Source organism: Trachypithecus francoisi, unplaced genomic scaffold (assembly GCF_009764315.1).
Source record: "Trachypithecus francoisi isolate TF-2019V2 unplaced genomic scaffold, Tfra_2.0 Lachesis_group0, whole genome shotgun sequence".
NCBI classification, from domain to species: domain Eukaryota; kingdom Metazoa; phylum Chordata; class Mammalia; order Primates; family Cercopithecidae; genus Trachypithecus; species Trachypithecus francoisi.
The window spans coordinates 48,501,224-48,516,962 of record NW_022681453.1 but is presented as its reverse complement, the minus strand read 5'-3'; the positions used below and the strand labels follow the sequence as shown (position 1 = coordinate 48,516,962).

Genomic DNA, 15,739 nt, shown 5'->3' with positions numbered 1-15,739 from the left:
ACTGTGTAAACATTTTTGCTATCTTCCCTTAGTGCAAAAAGAACATATGAGAAAAAGCAGAATTAAAGCAATTTCCCATGCATTTTAGAGCAGACAGAGATATAGACAGAAGTATTATATTCTACTATTTGCATGGACAACCCTCCCACTACAGCATCCTTTATACTGATCCAGTATGATCAGAACAAAAGGATTATAGGCATGGATTCACCATAGGAATGCACACAGCTACCCTCTTACCCCTTTGCCAATCAAAACAAAAGCTAAAGAAAATAAAGATGGAACTCATGTGTCGTTTGTTTGAATTCTCTTGCCTGTGCTTTGTCCAGAGAAGCATCTCGAATTCTTTCAGAATAGACATAGGTGGTATATATCTATTTCTTAATCACTCGGCAGGGATTATGTTTTATGATTGTACTGACACTCTATTTCCTCTGTTAAACTGCTGTCATGCTTATTCTAAAATTAGTTTAATTAATTCTTAAAACAAAAATTAAACGTAAATTAATAACTGTCTTTTTTCCCTTGAAAATTTTATGAAGCCGTTTGAGAAACAGAGGATGCTGTGCAGCTTCAAAAATTACGTCTAACCAGAAAAACACTTTTAAATGCGATCGCTTTATGGAATAGATTGGAAAACCCCAGAGCGCTGCATGAGCATCCTGTGACTATGGCTCATCCAGGGTTTAGCTCTGGCGCTCTGTGTGGCCCTGAGCCAGTCATTGAACGTCTCTGGGCATCCACCTCCTGATCTATTCAAGGAGGACAAAGCAAATATTCTTTTTCTGTGTGTTTGTTTCTGAGATGGAGTCTTGCTCTGTCGCCCAGGCTGAAGTGCTATGGCATGATCTCGGCACACTGCAACCTCCACCTCCAGGGTTCAAGCGATTCTCCTGCCTCAGCCTCCTGAGTAGCGGGGATTACAGGCATGTGCCACCACACCCAGTTAATTTTGTATTTTTAGTAGAGACGCAGTTTCACCGTGTTGGCCAGGCTGATCTCGAACTCCTGACCTCATGTGATCCGCCCACCTCAGGCTCCCAAAGTGCTGGGATTACAGGTGTGAGTCACCGCGCATGGCTGCAAATATTCTTTAGGATTCCTTCTAGCTAAAATACTAATTAATCCTTGGTTTATTTTCAGTAAACTTCATTACACAATATCTAGCCAGCAAGTTCCCTGAATAATCCAACCCGCTGGGACATAAAATGTTTCCAGGCATGGAAGGGGCCAGGCCACATGTGGTATCTAAGTTGATAAAACCACCAATAGCCTATACTAGCACTTCCTCCTATAAGGATGTTGGCTATGTTTCCTTGAGGATAAGGTTATTTTACAGCAATAAGCTGTAATTTCAATAAATATAAGCACATTAATAGGATATGTATGTTCACATAAGTTCTGTATAAATATAATGTATAATACCCCAAGCAAAAGATAATGTTTAATAAGTGAATAAATGGAATTATATTTTTATTGTCACTTTTTTTTTTTTTTTTTTTTTTACATGAAAGGTGAAGCCCTCATTGAACATGTATTCAGGAGGAATGTTTTGAGGGCATGGGCTGTCTGAAATTCCCATGTTCTGCATTCCTGGTTAGTCCCAGGACCAGTCACTACATTCAGGTGCTGGCACCTCCAGTCAAGGCCAGTCTCACACACCAACAGGTGATTCATAGCGATCTGATGTGGTCTGGTTTTGAGCTTAGAAACCAACTAGTGCCCCCTACTGCCTCTTCATATTTACTCTGCAATCTTAAGTCTTCCCAGTGTTTTTAGGCAAGGTGAGCAAAACCTAACAACAGAAAAATAACTCCCAATGACTGGCTTTGAAATAGAAATTCAAACTGCATCTCAAGTCTCTGAATCTTAAGTGTCCTTCCCGGATGAGGCCATGAAGCAGGCCCTCATTATGGTACCTTGGGTAGTAACTGAATATATGCATATACGACACTGATCTACTCACTTGCAACACATAATGTACCTAGCATTTTATCACGGAACGAATTTCTACTATAAATGAAGGAAATTATACTTTATCATTCTTAAATGAAAAGGAGCACACAGACTTCCTAAGGTGACTATTTCTGGTGTTTGCACAACAGCACCCACCCATATCCATCCATCCGCTTCATGTGTGCCTATCACAGACCAGCACAGATCGCAGCCTGTAAACACCCTTTGTTTCCTACTGCCCTCAGCAGGAATCCCCCTCCTACCCTGGGGTTTCTAGAATTTTCCTTTGAAATGGGATGTCTCTTTCTATGACTACCCTGATAGAAACTGAATGCAATTCAAAAAATGTAACTGTATCACAGATCTAGTTATCAGCAAATCAAAGACAATTTGTATGTCCAGCCCCTCGAATCAGTCTTCAGAGTTCCTTTCCACTCACTCATAACCTGAGAGGAGACCAACAAACAAATAGCGAACAGGCTTGCAAATATGTTTGCCGGGTCCAGTCCTGCATGAGCCTCTGAAAACCCACACCAAGAAAACAGAAAGCTTTAAAGAAAATTGAGCTAAAATAGAAGTTATCTAGCATTTCAGTAGAACAACTTTAAGTCTTCCTATCTGCTGAGACAACTATCTTTACTAATTGTATTTGTTTTTAGAAACAGAACTAAGCAAAAATTATTTAGCTCCAACGATGTGGTTTCACCTACATTTTATAGAACGAGCTCATCGGAACTCAACAGCAAAGTTCATTTTTTAAAAACACATTCTGACATGACCAAAGTATACAACTTCAGTCATTATGGAATAATCTCAGTGATATATATATATATATGTATCTCCGGTGATTCTGCAATAGCTTCTGTATGTTCTGAGTTGAGTTTGCTCTGTGGTTGCCAGTGTCTAACAGTAAACAGCCCCACTGCATTTATTGGCAATTACTGCTGAAGGTCACACATCAGCAGTGAGCCTAAATTCCAGGAAAAAAAGCAGCTCTTATGTAACTGCTGCCTGAACGCTGGCAGGTACCCAACCCAGCAGTTCACAGCAATGTAAAAAAGTAGGACACCTCCACCCTGGGTTGGGCGTCATGAGAACGCCCCCTGAAGGTGAAATTTAATCATTCTGTGTTTCTCCCTTTCCCCCCTCTCTGAATTTTACAATGGCATCTTTTGCCTGCAGAAGCAGCTCAAGGTAGAAGTTGAGGAGTTAACATATGCAGCCTGCAGCCGCCCTGAGTAGCTGGAATGTGAATTTAGCTTTTTTGTTGCAATGCAGGAGGGCAAAGTTCCTAGCTGGCACCAATGGCTCCAGAGATTCCACAGTTCCAAGGAGGCAGTGATTCAATGGGAATCACATCTCAAATATGTAGAAACAGACACATCCACTGAACTACAGTACACGCTTTCTAAACACACCAATCCTTTCTACAGACACGTCTATGAAAACTAGGCAGACTACTGTTGTGCTCACCACCTCGGGAGTACTTCGCCAGAACTCTCTGTTTGATTAGCGCAGCGCTTTAAAGCTTAGGAAAGTAACTCACATGATTACCTGTTGGGGCCACTCACCTGTCATCACCTGATCTCCTAAGCTGCTACCTGGCCTCCCTGCCTAGGTAGAAGTCCCCAGATTCCACGAGCTTCTCCTTTCTAATGTGTCTCATGGTTGAGAGCTGTCATCTTGCACGAACCTGTATTATTATCCGTTTGCCCACACAAAACTGTAATCTCCAGAATGGCAGACACTGTGCCCATTTGGGGCACCACTGAATCCAAATCCCCTGGACATAACAGGCACTCAAATATTGGTCATATAAACCAATGTCTTTAGCACCAGCTGGTAACTGTTTCAAGCCAAGAATGGCTAGAGGAGGGAACTTTCTGGGGTGATGGAAACATTCTGTATCTTGATGTAGGTGGTGGCTACACTGGTGTACACATGTGTAACAATTCGTCCAGCTCTGAGCGGAAGGTACACCAACACAAGGAGTTTCCCTCTCTCCTCCACCCCATCTGTCCCCCGACCCCAGCTCCAAGGGATTAAGAAAAATCAGGGGGTAAGGATGGAGACTCTGCTTCTTTGTTTGCCGAAAAACAAACAACCCCTCCTTTTCCTGGTTTCAAACAAAATTTTATTCTAGAAGGCAGCGGGGAAGACCCCATACCATGCACTTTTCTTGCAGGAAATCTACACCTCTGTTCTCATTTCACCCTGTTTTCTCAGAGCACTGACAGGGCCTCAGTAGGCATTGTGCTTTTTTTCAAGTCATTAATTGCACATCAAATGGCCTTTATGATCAAAGCGTGGTGGCCCTTCTTCAATGGGCCGCTGGGCAGGCCCTACACAGCCTTGGGGCTATTCCCCAACACATTTAGACTTTGGAGCATGGGTGTGCAGTTCAGATGTGAGGTCCTGCCCTCATCCTGGGCCAGCATGAACTCTCATTAAGCTTCTGCAGACCTCCAGCTGTGGGCTGCAGGTTTCCAGGAGTACACACCGGCAAACAGCTTGGTGGGGGAGAAACCACGGGAGCTGTGGTAGCTTCCAGAACAGCATCAATGATAAAGGCCAAGGAGGCATCTCTGCTGAGAGGGCCAGATCCACCAGCCTGAGGGGCTGGGGACAGGGCATCAGTGTCCCGGCACTGATGGTTGCCAGGGGAACAACGCAGAGGGGGATCCACAGTTGCTTCTTCAGGGAATTTTCAAAGAATCTGAGTGGCTGCCAGAACATTCCTCTTTTATAAACAGACAGTATTCTATTTCCTAGAGTATAATTATAAACACACCTGCTCCAACTGTGGAATCTTTCCATAAGCGAGCAATAAACTCCCAGCCAGGAGACCCAAGTTCTATCTTGAGCAAGCAAACACATCAACTGATTACTATGGTGCAAAACAGTGTATTAATAACACCACAGACTCGGATTAGGGAAGGTTTTCCTTTCCCGACTTAATTTGTACTTAAGCAAATAGAAACTCTACCTCAATATTTCAGGGGAAAAATTTACATCAGTGAGGCATTTACAACGCCATGTAGAAACAAGAGTCTTAAAGGGTGCCAGCACCAAATTCAGCATAGAAGTGACTTTTCTGGCATACAAATAACCCGGAAGAAGGAACACTAAACAGGAAATGGCAAAATTCCCTGCAGCTACAGCAGTTAATTAAGTTGGTGCATTCCCTTTTGTTTTTCTCACCTTCCAGTCTTCCCAGAAGGCATGGCCCTCTCAACTGCTCCTGTCTAATTAAGGAAAAATCTGTGCTTATGGAATTTACTGTGGTAGAACAGTAAGCACATCGGAAAAGCCAGTCATGTGTTTGTCCTGATTTAGTCACTGTCTAGCTGTGTGAGCTAGGACCAGTCACTGAGCCTCTCTGAGCCCCGTTCCCAAGGCAACTGTGCAAATTCAACATAACTATTCATGCTGCTTTCTGTTTCAAACCTGTAATTCAAACTCTCCTTAGGGATATCTGAACCATTTCTTAGTATTCCTGAAATTACGGTGTATTAATTAGAGTAGATACTAGAGCAGACAGCATGTTCTATTTGGTAGCTCCATCTCATCTAAAGGCATTTCTTGCTCTGGCAAAAGAAGAAACAGAGATCGGAAGTAGATCAGAGAAGTGGCTTTTAAAAGACAAATTAAGTTTTAGTCCAGTTTGCTTGATTTGCAACCAATTAAGCCCTCTCAATTATGTACATGAATTCCTCAAATTCAATTTTTCCGGTAGCATTTACCTAGCATGTATCACAACCTAAAAATATAGCAAAGAATATTGAAAAAATGGACAAAACAGAAAACATTCAAGAGGCCTCCAAATCCCAAACAAAATGACCACTAAGCAGTCTCCAGGGTAATTCTGGGTAAGGGAAACTAGCTTGATACGTAAGTGCAGAAGCCACTGGATGATATTCAATTTCTGGATCTATACATAGTTTTCCTTGAAGAGAAGCCACGGATACAGTACATTTCAAACCTCGCCGGTGAGCCTGCGGATGGAAAGTCTCAACTAGCACGTAGGAATTCACATTGCACTTAAAAAAAGTTGTATATGAACTCTCACACTCAATACTGTTCAATACGTAGACCAAGAGAGTAGTGAGTTTTCCTTTTTCACTACTTTCAGATTATACCAATGCTGTTATATCTTTTGGCATCAGATGCTTTACTTACAGATAGAGAAGTCCTTTAGGTCAATTTCGAAACTGACTTTCAGAGGTAGGTTAATGGCCAGCGTCAACCACCAATTCAGTTGAGATTTTAGACAGCGAACAATTAAAATCTTATCGCAGTTTAGAAAGTCTTTATCTAGACTTAGATGAGATCTCCAAGGACTAATGGCAAACAAACTCATGGGAAATGCTAACACAGACATGACAGACTCCACTCACTCCCAGAGGGCACACCACACAAAGCCAGATACTCTGACACTGAGAGACTAGAGGAAGGATCACAGGGCTAACTGGGAGGGTGTCACAGAAACACCACCATGAGACATGAAAAACAAAAAACAACAAAATTAGGACCTCAGCATTATCCAATTCATCAATGGAAATTAGCTGGAAAAGAAAAAAGGGGAGAGAGAAAGAAGGAAATGTTAGAAAAGGAAATACAAGCCAGCCAAGTTTACAGACTTTACTCTTATTGCTGCTTTCTCCTTAAAGCCTTGCCAGACGGGTAACCATCCTAAGAGGCTTGGGCACTGAGGACATGGCCAGAGCTCACCGTGACATCTGCTCGGGACCAAAACGGACACGATGCTGCCATACTTTATTCACACGTCAGGCATCAGACCTCACAGGTCACTTAACCACGTGTGCAGACAGCCCTGCGCTTGCTTGTGGACATGAAAACTTGAACCGAGCTGGGAGCAAGGGCAAATTCCTCAATGTTTTTTCCAGAGGGTGGGAAAGAGTAGAGTGAAAGACTAGAGTAGAATTAGCCCAGTTTAGAAGAAAATTATTTCCTTAGCCTCATTTTACGACTCAGTGGGGGACAGAAGCTCAAACAGTACCAGCTGTAACTTCAGCAGCTAATAAGACCAGCATATCCCCAGCCTGGTCCTGCGGATGATTAAAGGAAACTACATTCCCTCTAGGTTGATTAGTGCCAACTCAAGTGATTATAGTGACATAGGATTTATCAGCATCGTGTCCAAGAAAAACAAAAGTACAAGACAAGTATCACAATTATGCTTGTTTAAGGATAGATGGATGATACTCAACTGATTTTTTATTAGGTTTGTTAACATTGAGTATATTTTGCAAATTTAAGTTGCTGTCAGAAACACTAGTAGCTGGAAATGTTAATACTTTACTCACCTGGAGCAAAGACGCTTTGGTAATTAATAGGAGACTGACAATGTAGGAAATGAAAGCCCAGGTATTACCTGAGGTCATATACTTTCTAGTACTAAAACAGCTACTACGATTCAGAAGGGAAACGGATTTTAAATACATTCTGAGATATCCTTTTACATTAATTCCTGGCCTCCGAATTTCTTTCCAAAGCTCTTTGAGTAATAACTTAAGTCAAGAGTAGTTTAATAATAAAAACCTACAGGAAACAAAATCAGTTATTAATAATACATAAAATAACTATGTTTCCTTCTCAAGCCGGGTCTAGGGGCTTGAAGATTTTCTGAGTTAGAGAGTGATTCAGATTAAATTTTAGAGATATTTAGCTGTGGGAGATTATTTTCTTTTCAACACAGACATGGTTTAAATTGTAGATTAAAAGCAGAGATTAGTAGGCATTGCACACAGAGTGTTTGTAAAGTCCTGTATAATTTTAAAGTTTATTAACTTTGAATACACAGGATAGAAAGACACTATAAGCATCCTGCAAAAATATATTGCATCATTATTTTGGTGATAGTTTTAATATTTATTTTATATTTAACACTCTCTGAGAAGTATATGCATTGGTGGTCCTTTGAATTGTAGAGACATAAGAATTAAAGATGATTTTTTTTATTCCTAAGTGGTCATGATTAAAATCTCTGGCCATCTTCTTCAGTCAGCCCCTACCTTTCATCATACATGATAATTTGTTGTTGTTGTTGTTGTTTTGAGATGGAGTCTTGCTCTGTCACCCAGGCTGGAGCGCAATGGCGCAATCTTGGCTCACTATAACCTCCATACCTCCTGGGTTCAAGTGATTCTCCTGCCTCAGCCTCCCAAGTAGCTGGGATTATAGGAGTGTGGCACCACGTCAGACTAATTTTTGTATTTTTAGTAGATAGGGGTTTCTCCATGTTGGCCAGGCTGGTCTCGAACTCCTGACCTCAGGTGATCCACCCGCCTCGGCCTCCCAAAGTGCTGGGATTACAGGCATGAGGCACCGTGCTCAGCCATGATAGTTCTTGAACAGGTACTTGGGGGCACTGGACCCAGACAAGTGAACCAACCACTTGCTACTCACTAGCCATATTCCTCTGTGTGGGAACTGATCAGAACTACAGGTTTTGGAAGACCTTGGGACAATCACACTTTGTAAACTCACTTGTCATCTACTGGAGAGTGTTTTCAACAGTGTGAAAAATCAGCAATGAGCTGAAGACTAGATGTTTAAGTTTTGATACATTTAGTGCTGTCACGGCTAATGCCCACTATTGTTTACATAATCGTGTAACATAATGGAAACTTAGAGGTTCAATCTGTAGGTAGACCTCAAAACACTCAAATGGTGTCCATCTGTTCCCTGATAATGCAATGGTGAAGAACTAGGACTCTAGGATCAGACTGTTTGGGTTTGAATGCCAGGTTTCCTTGTTATTAACTATGTAATCCCGGGCAAATTCTGGAGCTCTCCGAACCTATGTTTTCTCTTCCTTGCGTATAAAATAGTTAATGACAATAGTGGTATCTATCTCTGAGGCTGAACTGAGATAAGGTAGATGTGTTTAGTATAGTGGCTAGCACATGACAAGAGGTCGATCCATGTTATCATTGTTACTTATGACATAATCTAGGAAACGAGTGAATATCCATGACTTTTAAAAAGTGTGGGTCAGTCTTATAGTGATTCTATCATGTTTTAGTCTATTTGGTAATATGGGTGACAGTTCTTCATGGCTTTTTTCCCCAAGGCAGGGAGATCCATACAGGCACACCAATGTTTTTGAACAGGATCATAAAGAATGACGTCAACTTTCTTTTTCATCTGTGACCTTGACTAAGTACTCAAGCTGAATGAAATAGTAAAGATGGGTGAAGGTACCTACGTCTCATCATCTTTAAGGATTATCACTTAGAAAAAAGGCAAGAAAACCCGGCCCACACATGGTAGACACCACTTCAGGGGAGGCTGGAGAGGACACTGCACAGGGATTCGGGAAACCCAGACTCTAGTCTTGATCTCATATAGACTTCACACATGACCTCAGCCAGTCTCTCAGCTCTGAGCCCCAGCCTCCTCGTATGCACAGGGAGAGTTGGAAGAGGCCATGTCACGGCCCCTCCAGATCCAATTCTCTGGCTATGAAGGCTCAGGAGGGGGCAGAGAAGCAGAACAATTCTGGACATCACCAGGGAGGTGTCAGTCACGGGAGAAGCTCCATAAGAGGCCACTCATCAGCAAATGGGGATGGGAGGAGGGATACGGCCTCCCTCTATACTCACTGTGGTGTCGTCCTCAGCACTCAGGCCAAAGAACACCTCATTTATTATATTGACTCAAGCGAACTGGTTTGCTTGAGAAAGGTTAGTTCTTTGGCTCCGGGTTATTTCTGCCCTTGAAAAAGTTGGCCTGCCCTGTGCGTCATGCTTCTTTAGTCAAACGGGGCAGCCAGTAAACCATCAAAAAGCATCTTCAAAAAGCCTTAGTGAGACAGACAAAGTGAATACCAGCTACCAGGTCAGGAGACAGAAATACTTTAGTGTCCCTTGTTCTCCTTCTCTCTCTTTTGAAGTTCAATTAATAGAAATGTTTAAGTAGCATTTCCCGGCAGTCAAGCATTGGGCCAGCAGCACTGCAAGTCTTGCAGGTTTGGAGTGGCTAACGTGGGTTTCTAGAGCATCTTCCTTGCTTTCACGGCATTTTCCATGCTGGCCTATAGTTTGTTCATGTTCGTGGAGGGGAATGACAGCCCTAACCAGACTGGAAAGAAATGCCATCTCTCTCCAAGCCTCTCTGCTTAGGTGTGACTAATTTCTTCACCAGCTGAAAAGGATTTAACTAGACCCCAGGAACCTCTATGAAATTGTGATATAATTTACTCTTCCCAAGTGATCTCCTTTGAGGGTCCTCTCAACCCTATGCCCTTTCTTTCTGCATGAGCTTTATAACATGCATTACAGTATTTCCCATGTGGCATCCCCTGGGGTCTGGGATGCTCTCCCCGTTGGCACTAATGGGTAGGGGCAGGGAGCAGGGCAGCACACTTTCCACATGGCCTCAAAGACCCTGACATACTTGTCCGCCATGCAATCGAGACTCAGGAAACTCCAGGACAATGCTTCTACTTTACAGGTTATAAAAAGACAACTGCAGGGAACTGCATGTATAATCACAACTTGTAACAGTCACTAGAATAGAGGCACCAAAGTTTACTTTAAATACCTCAGTTATAGAAAGAAATAGATATTCCAAATAAGAGAAATTTGTGGTCTCCAGATTTGAAAAATCAGGTTTTATGCCCATGGATTCAAAAATACTCACTCAGCTTTGGTGGATTTAACCTTTTTTACGGAGAGCAAGTTTCCGTAACTAGATTCATATTTTATAAATGTTTCTGAAAACTAACTTTAAGAGAAATGAAGATCTTGTGAAATAAATGGTTATTATTTATCTGTCTGGTAAGTGTATTCTCTGCCATCAGCCTTTCCCCCAACCCCTACCTTTTTTTTCTTTTCTTGCTTTTAAGAGCAAGACCTACTAGGTGCCTATACAGGTAGGAACAGGCCATCCCAGCACTTCTCACCTTACCAGGGGTCTTCACTTCTATCATTTATATTTATAAACTCTTGTCTGGCAGGTTTTCTCTGCAAAATTCCTACTGAGTTACAGAAACCTATGTTCTAATTAGTTTCTAAAAATGTAATGGAGATTTCTAGTCACGGAACTGCTCGTTGCTTATAGATTATGCCCCATGGTATAAACTAAGAAACCACAAAATCTGTTTTCTGTTTTCTTATCCAAGGAGTCTCACTAGTAACATTGCTCTAATATTAATGAGAGATAGGTTAGAAAGCAACATTCCTGCCGACATTTATACTTGCGACAATCTGGTTGCCACCACCCATTTTGACAAGGCAGGCTGATTTAATTATCAAGGCTTCTTCCTAGAGCTGAAAAAATGACTTACTGGGTATTTTGATAAGTCGGTGATATCAGCATATTCACCTACTCAGAAATTGTTGCTAAGCATAGCTGACTGACCATTAGTGAACGTTATTACCTTCAAATGAAAATGGGTGACACTTAAATTCACGCCCATGATTTGTTGCTGGGGGCTGAAAGGAAAGGGAATGGGATTGTTTCTGTCCTGCTCTGCCCAACATGAGAGGTGTAAGGAATGGAGCTGGTATATCCTTGCTCACTGAATATACTAAGATCAGGTCACGGGACTGTCCGTTTCCCAATCTCCCTCAGAAGTGGTGACGTGTATGCCTGCCTTAATTGCAGTTAGAAGTGGAGGGCGTCTCTTGGTACACTGAAAGGATTGTGCAACATCTCATCTGAACGAGGCAAGCAAACCCACAGGTATGCTTAGCTGAAACCTAAAAATCAGAAATGCATACTTTGATACACAAGAGGCATTTGCTTCTCACTGGGAATTTAAATAGATGGAAAATCTTGTTATTGCCACTTCTCTGACATTAGATTAGGTGGCAAGCAGCCTATAAGAGACGACTAAGTATATTTGACTTTTAAAAAAGATAGTCATATGATTTAGCTCCCTTTAAGGGCTGGATAACCAGCCTTTTATTTATTTATTTATTTTTTTATTTAAAGTCAGTAATGCCTGAGCTAAGGTGGGTTTTTAAAGGTCCCTCCCTTCAATGTCATAGTAAAACCTGGTTTGACCATGAAAATAAAATGCAATACCTTTTCTCCATAGCCTCTATCTTTGGTCATCATTTCCCTCAGGGTCTGGAGGACCTTAATGCAGAGCTTCTCCTCATTTTCTTCTAGCAGCTGTTTTGTATGTTTTATTAACCTGAATGGGGGGAAAACCATGGATTACGTCCTTGAAGCTAACTTTAAATTAAAAACACTTCACAAGCAATTTATTTTAACTAGTCCGTTAATGAACAAATATTTATTAAGAGCTCTCAGGTTAAACATACTTCAGGGCATTCCCTGCACTGAGAACAGCCAGTTAGCGACTGTGTCTCAATAGCGACACCTGCTGGTAAGTCACAGCAAACAGGCTCACTGAGCAGGAGTCTGCCACATATAATGGAGAGATTATATGGACAGAAGAACCGAGACAGACGTCCACTCAGACCTGCTCGTTTATAAAGCGTGGCTATTTATCTACTGAGAATTGCTGGTAAAATGGGTCAAATATGCCAACACTGTAAAAAAAGAAACAACTCATGAGGACGATGGTTGAGGCCAATACACACAGTTCCCTTATGCACAAGCTTGTCCTTAGAGGGGTCCAGAAAAGTAAGAAACTCATAGGCAGAGTCCAGCCCCAAGCTAAACAAACAACTAATCTCAGGGCAAAAAAAATTTTTCTTTTTTTTTTTTTTTTTTGAGACAGGTTCTTATTCTGTTGCCCAGGCTGGAGTGCAGTAGCGTGATCTTGGCTCATTGTAGCCTCTGCCTCCTGGGTTCAAGTGATTCCCCTGCCTCAGCCACAGAGTAGCTGGAATCACAGGAGCCCACCACCATGCTTGGCTAATTTTTGTATTTTTAGTCAAGATGGGGTTTCACCATGTTGACCAGGCTGGTCTTGAACTCCTGACCTCGGTGATCCACCAGCCTCCGCCTCCTAAAGTGCTGGGATTACAGGCACGAGCCACTGTACCTGGCCCTAGGGCAAAAATCTAATGGAGATTTCTAACCATGGGTCTGCTTGTTGCTTACAGATTACGCACAAGGCATAAACTAAGAAATTAAAACATTGTTACGAAAAGATAGTGAGGTCACGAAAGGTCTGAGATTTCTGAGGGCTGAGGGATCATGGCTTTTTTATGTCTGTACTACAGCACACGGTTGGTCCACCGTAATGAACGAATGAATGGGCATGCAGTTAAAATAAGAACTTCTCACCAAAAAACAAAGCAAAACAAAACAAAACAAAAAAGTGTCAGTAAGCAGGATTTAATAGACAAACTTACTTTGGGGAGGTCAGAACAGGACTTTAGCACATGACCTTGCATTCATCAAAGTTAAAAAACAGGACAACGTCTCCTTCTTCGGGAACAAAAGCTTTGTGAGGTCATCAAGGTTCTGGCAAATGAACACCCCAGAGAGAGAGGCCGCTTACTTGCAAATGAAACCGCCACTTTCACATTTCCTTCTGGCATCTGTGTTCTCTGGGAAAAGCAGCTCGGGTCTGTGGAGAACATCCACGAGCACAGATAACTCTGCCTGCACCAGGGGCCTGAGACGGTCCTCCAGCGCAGAGACGATGTCCTAAAACGGAAACACAGCCTCAGTCAGTGGCTCAGGCAGACACTGACCACAGGAGGGTGAGGACATTGATTTCTGCCCTAAAACACTGATGCACGGGTAGGCTAGGTTAGAGTAACTTTAGTATCATCTGGCATCTCAAATTATTAGATATTGCCCAATGGTTACCTGAAACATTAGCCCCTGATGCAGAAAACAAAGTGAAAACAAGTCAACTTTCCCACCACCCCTTCTTTCAAGATGGCCTTATGCTACTCAACGTACCATTGCATATAGCTTAAAATATGACGCAAAAAATCAATTTAACAACATGGAAAGATGTCTATGACATGGGCGTAACAAAGGTCAAACAATAATAATCCTATTTTTATAAACATCATCAATATCTAGCTAAAGGATAAACATCAAATATTATTAAAACATTACTACTGGTTTTCTTTGGGTGGTGGGATTACAGGTGATTCTAATTTTCTTCTATACAGAAATACTTGTCAGTGTTGTCTATTTTCAATGAGCATGAATTATTCACATAATAAAAAGTCATACAAACATGAGGACACCAATGAATGAACATGCTGTATCAACATGCTAAATACATGTACCCTGATAGCATGATGGTCTTCAAATGCAAAACACATAGCTGTAGGAAAGGAAAACAGAGAGAAGTTGAAAGAGCAGCAAAACCAACACAACAAACACCATTTGAAGGCAAATGATAGAAAACAGATGAGAAATTATCTTCAAAAGATGCTAAAGTCTGCTCTATGGTTTGGTGACTCAGAACCTTCCTAGAGGTATGTTGGCTAAGACAGGGGCCAAACACAGCATGTCACGTCGGATAATACAGGAAGGCCTGGTTAACCAAGGACATTTGCATGGGAAAAGCTGCTTAAATTGGAACCCAGATGGGATTGAGAAAGAAGTAACTAATCTTTTATCCAGAAACTAAAACTAACGATATGGAGATAATTTAATCTTAGATTTAATACAATTTGGGTGATGAACGTAATCACTCAATAAGGTTTAAGATGCATAAAGATACATGAATCAATCAAATAATTTTGAGTGGGGCAATTTTCCCAACAAGACTGTAAGACAGTACTTTGCAACATCCCTTAGTTCATATTGACTTTCACAGCACAGTCAAAAAAGGGTCATTTTTGGAAAATTCTGAGGATCTTATCAGTTCCCCACCATAGCATCCCTTTTGGAAGCACCCAGTCAATTTTCTCTTCAATAGTTAACTGATCTTGACTCTGGCAAATCTTTGTCTACAGTATTTCCATGGGATTAAAGTTGTTCTTATCATGTTCATGTATTTCATAAAATCCTGCATCTTTTGCACAGTTTGAACTTTACATTGCAATTGATTTGCATTGTACTGTCAAATGTAGAGCATTCAGCAATCAAGGAGACACCAACAAAGATGGCAAAGCAATGGGTGGGGAAAGATGCTAGCTTTAAGTGAGAGGAATGTCTAGATGGGGATTAATTATAGAAGTGGTCAGTTTGCGAGTGAATTTCTTCTATGACAACTTTTGCTGCACTAGGCAATCTCATAAACCACAAGAACTCAGACGGTAAATAACTGGATAATGCAAATCCTTTAAGCCACTGGCCAAGTCCTTAGAACAGTATTGCCCACCTATGTGTTTCATTTAATTTCCCAAGAATATGCATAATAAATCTAAGAAGAGCACAAGAAACCAGCATGTTTGATTGCAGATAGTTTATTTCATTTGAGCAGGTGAGAAAATACTGTGTGCTCATGGAGTTAGGAGTCCACAACATCCCTCCCCCCTTCTAAAAGCATAGTGGGATCAGGAAGCACTCAATCAGGAATCAAGAACTGGTTCTCTTTGTTATTTAAGAACTGGTTGTGTTATGATAAAGGCTGAAATTCTTAACTTGACCCAAGAAGTCCCGCCAGCCTCCCCAGCTTCCTGGCTCCAGCCACACTAACCTTCCTTTGCTCATAAGAGCAGGGCTTCATAGGTCAAGTTAAGATGCATGTTTAAGTGTTTAACACCCATCTAATACTCACTACTTTCCCTTTTAACAAAGGGAGAGCAGATCTCTTGGTAGATGCTAAGAAAAAAAGGGGTAATCTAGCTGGAATTGAGTAATACTTTTATTTTCATCTTCTTTTCTGTGTAATGGTCTTTCCACATGCTGTTTCCCTCCCTTT

At 41.6% G+C, this 15,739-nt stretch overlaps 1 protein-coding gene across 11 annotated transcripts in view; it reads right to left on the bottom strand.

The window, feature by feature from the left end:
- The window catches only part of ITPR1 (inositol 1,4,5-trisphosphate receptor type 1), a 356,972-nt gene that overhangs the window by 127,945 nt on the left and 213,288 nt on the right, over nt 1–15,739 (bottom strand). For 8 of the 11 annotated variants that reach the window (XM_033210504.1, XM_033210510.1, XM_033210511.1 and 5 more), the window contains 3 exons: nt 13,406–13,554; nt 12,013–12,124; nt 6,489–6,521 (listed from right to left, as the gene is read on the bottom strand). In XM_033210504.1, the coding sequence (XP_033066395.1) occupies nt 6,489–6,521; nt 12,013–12,124; nt 13,406–13,554 (294 nt within the window). The remainder of the gene's footprint in view (nt 1–6,488; nt 6,522–12,012; nt 12,125–13,405; nt 13,555–15,739) is intronic. The other 3 variants (XM_033210513.1, XM_033210514.1, XM_033210509.1) reach the window with 1 other exon arrangement.